Source organism: Apis dorsata, unplaced genomic scaffold, assembly GCF_000469605.1.
Source record: "Apis dorsata unplaced genomic scaffold, Apis dorsata 1.3 scaffold_401, whole genome shotgun sequence".
Lineage (NCBI taxonomy): Eukaryota > Metazoa > Arthropoda > Insecta > Hymenoptera > Apidae > Apis > Apis dorsata.
The window spans coordinates 45,462-47,394 of NW_006263659.1; the positions used below are offsets into that span (position 1 = coordinate 45,462).

The following is a 1,933-nucleotide window of genomic DNA, read 5'->3' on the forward strand; positions in this document are numbered from 1 at the left end:
TTAATTATTTAAATACTTTTGATTCAATTTGAAACAATTAAGAATTATTTGTTCAGACTTCATAGATTCTATTTCATTTAATCCATGCATCAAATTTTTTTGTCAAATCTCAACTATGAATTTTTAGAATATATTAATAGGATAACATTCCGTATATCTCTCTACTTTTAAAATATCTTCATTACAAAATCTATAATTTTTAATAATTCTTCAATAAATATATATAATAAATAAATGATTAACAGTTAAATATATATAACAATTTAATATTTTAAATAATATTCATTTTTTATAAAATAAATATTATAAATATTAAAATATAATAGAATAGAATAAGAAATTTACTATAATAATAAATAAAATTTCAGAATATAGTCAAATGTCTTTAAAATTCAAAATCCAGTTTTTAAATAATTTTTCAGATTTTTGTAATGCTTTATTCTACACAGCAATTATTTTGTTTTTTTCACAGAATGAAATACAAATAAAATTAAAATGATTAAAATAAAATACAAAGAAATACTAATTATTCATTTTTGAAATAAAAATATTATTATATATATGAAAAAATATGATTAAATATCTTTTAATTTTGAAAAAGTCTTTATTCTATTCTGGAATAAAGTGTTTTTCTTAGAAAAATCATATTTATTATTAATAATCAAAATATAGTGTTTACTAAAATAATTATTTTTCAAAAGATGTATTTTATTGAACATTAAATATTATTATATACATTATATATTGTTAATATTTAACAGTTCAATAAAAATTTTTATTAAAATTTGAAAATGATTATTTAATTAATATTATAAAATCAAATCAAATATAAATAGAAGAAGATATAGTAAAATCTTCAATATCACAAATAATTATGATACTATTTGTATAATTGAATAATTTTTCGTATAAAAGATTTCTATTTCAAAATTTGTAATAAATTAAAAAGAAACTTAAAAATTTAAAAATTTTCTTTAATTTTTATTTTTGTTTCGCAAATTTTTGTCACTATCTAATTAATATAATATATCTTTCTAATATATTTATTTTATCAATATATTTTTGCCTAAATTTCTTATTCTATGTTCTAATGATTATTTTGCCTGTATTTTATACTGTTTTTAAAATAATAAATGTTTGAAAATGTTTCAAAATGCATAGGAATATATTTGAATTTGCAAATTTGTTTTCTTTTTTTTCACTTTTATTGAAAATTTTTTATTTGTTTTATAATCTCAATATTATTTATATCACTTATTTTTTTTTATTATTATTTATTCATTCCAATTAAATCATTTTTGATATAATTTTTATAATTTGACATATTGCAACATTTTAAATATTTTATTGTCATATCAATTTTCATTTAAATTTTTCACATACTTCTATTTTAAAAATCTATGCTTATTTTAAAATAATGTTTGTAACATCTTTTTCATTTGCTAATTAATAATAAAACTCTTTCATACAAATTTGTTATTTGTATTTATTGTATTTATTTGTATTTAATAAATTTATTGTTACTTATTAATAAAAATTATTGTAATAAATGTTTTCTATAATTTTGGTTAAAAGGTTCAATAATATATCTTGATCTATTGATTGTATGAAATATTGAATTAAAAATATTATTTTAATTAAATTCATTTATTTTATTTAATGCATTGATATAAATGATGAATAGCATAATCAAACTTTTATCAAACTTATCATATTTATATCTATAAAATATATGGAATATATGATTTATTAATTCAATGAATGTATTAATAATTAAATAGTTATATTTAATTATTATTATTATTATTATTATTAATATTTCCTAAAAAAAAGAAATAAACTTATATAATATTCAAATAATATTAAATAAATTTATATATTAATATAAATTTATAAGATTTAATTTGTATAAATGTTTATTTAAAAAATTTTT

General features: G+C 13.7%; 1 protein-coding gene across 1 annotated transcript in view; it reads right to left on the bottom strand.

The window, feature by feature from the left end:
• Positions 1-304: 304 nt before the first annotated feature.
• LOC102676237 (acyl-CoA Delta(11) desaturase-like) overlaps positions 305-1,933 on the bottom strand; it is a 21,747-nt gene continuing 20,118 nt past the window's right edge. Inside the window, exon 5 of the mRNA XM_031512236.1 lies at positions 305-335. Within this exon, the coding sequence (XP_031368096.1) occupies positions 313-335 (23 nt within the window). The 3' untranslated portion in view covers positions 305-312. The remainder of the gene's footprint in view (positions 336-1,933) is intronic.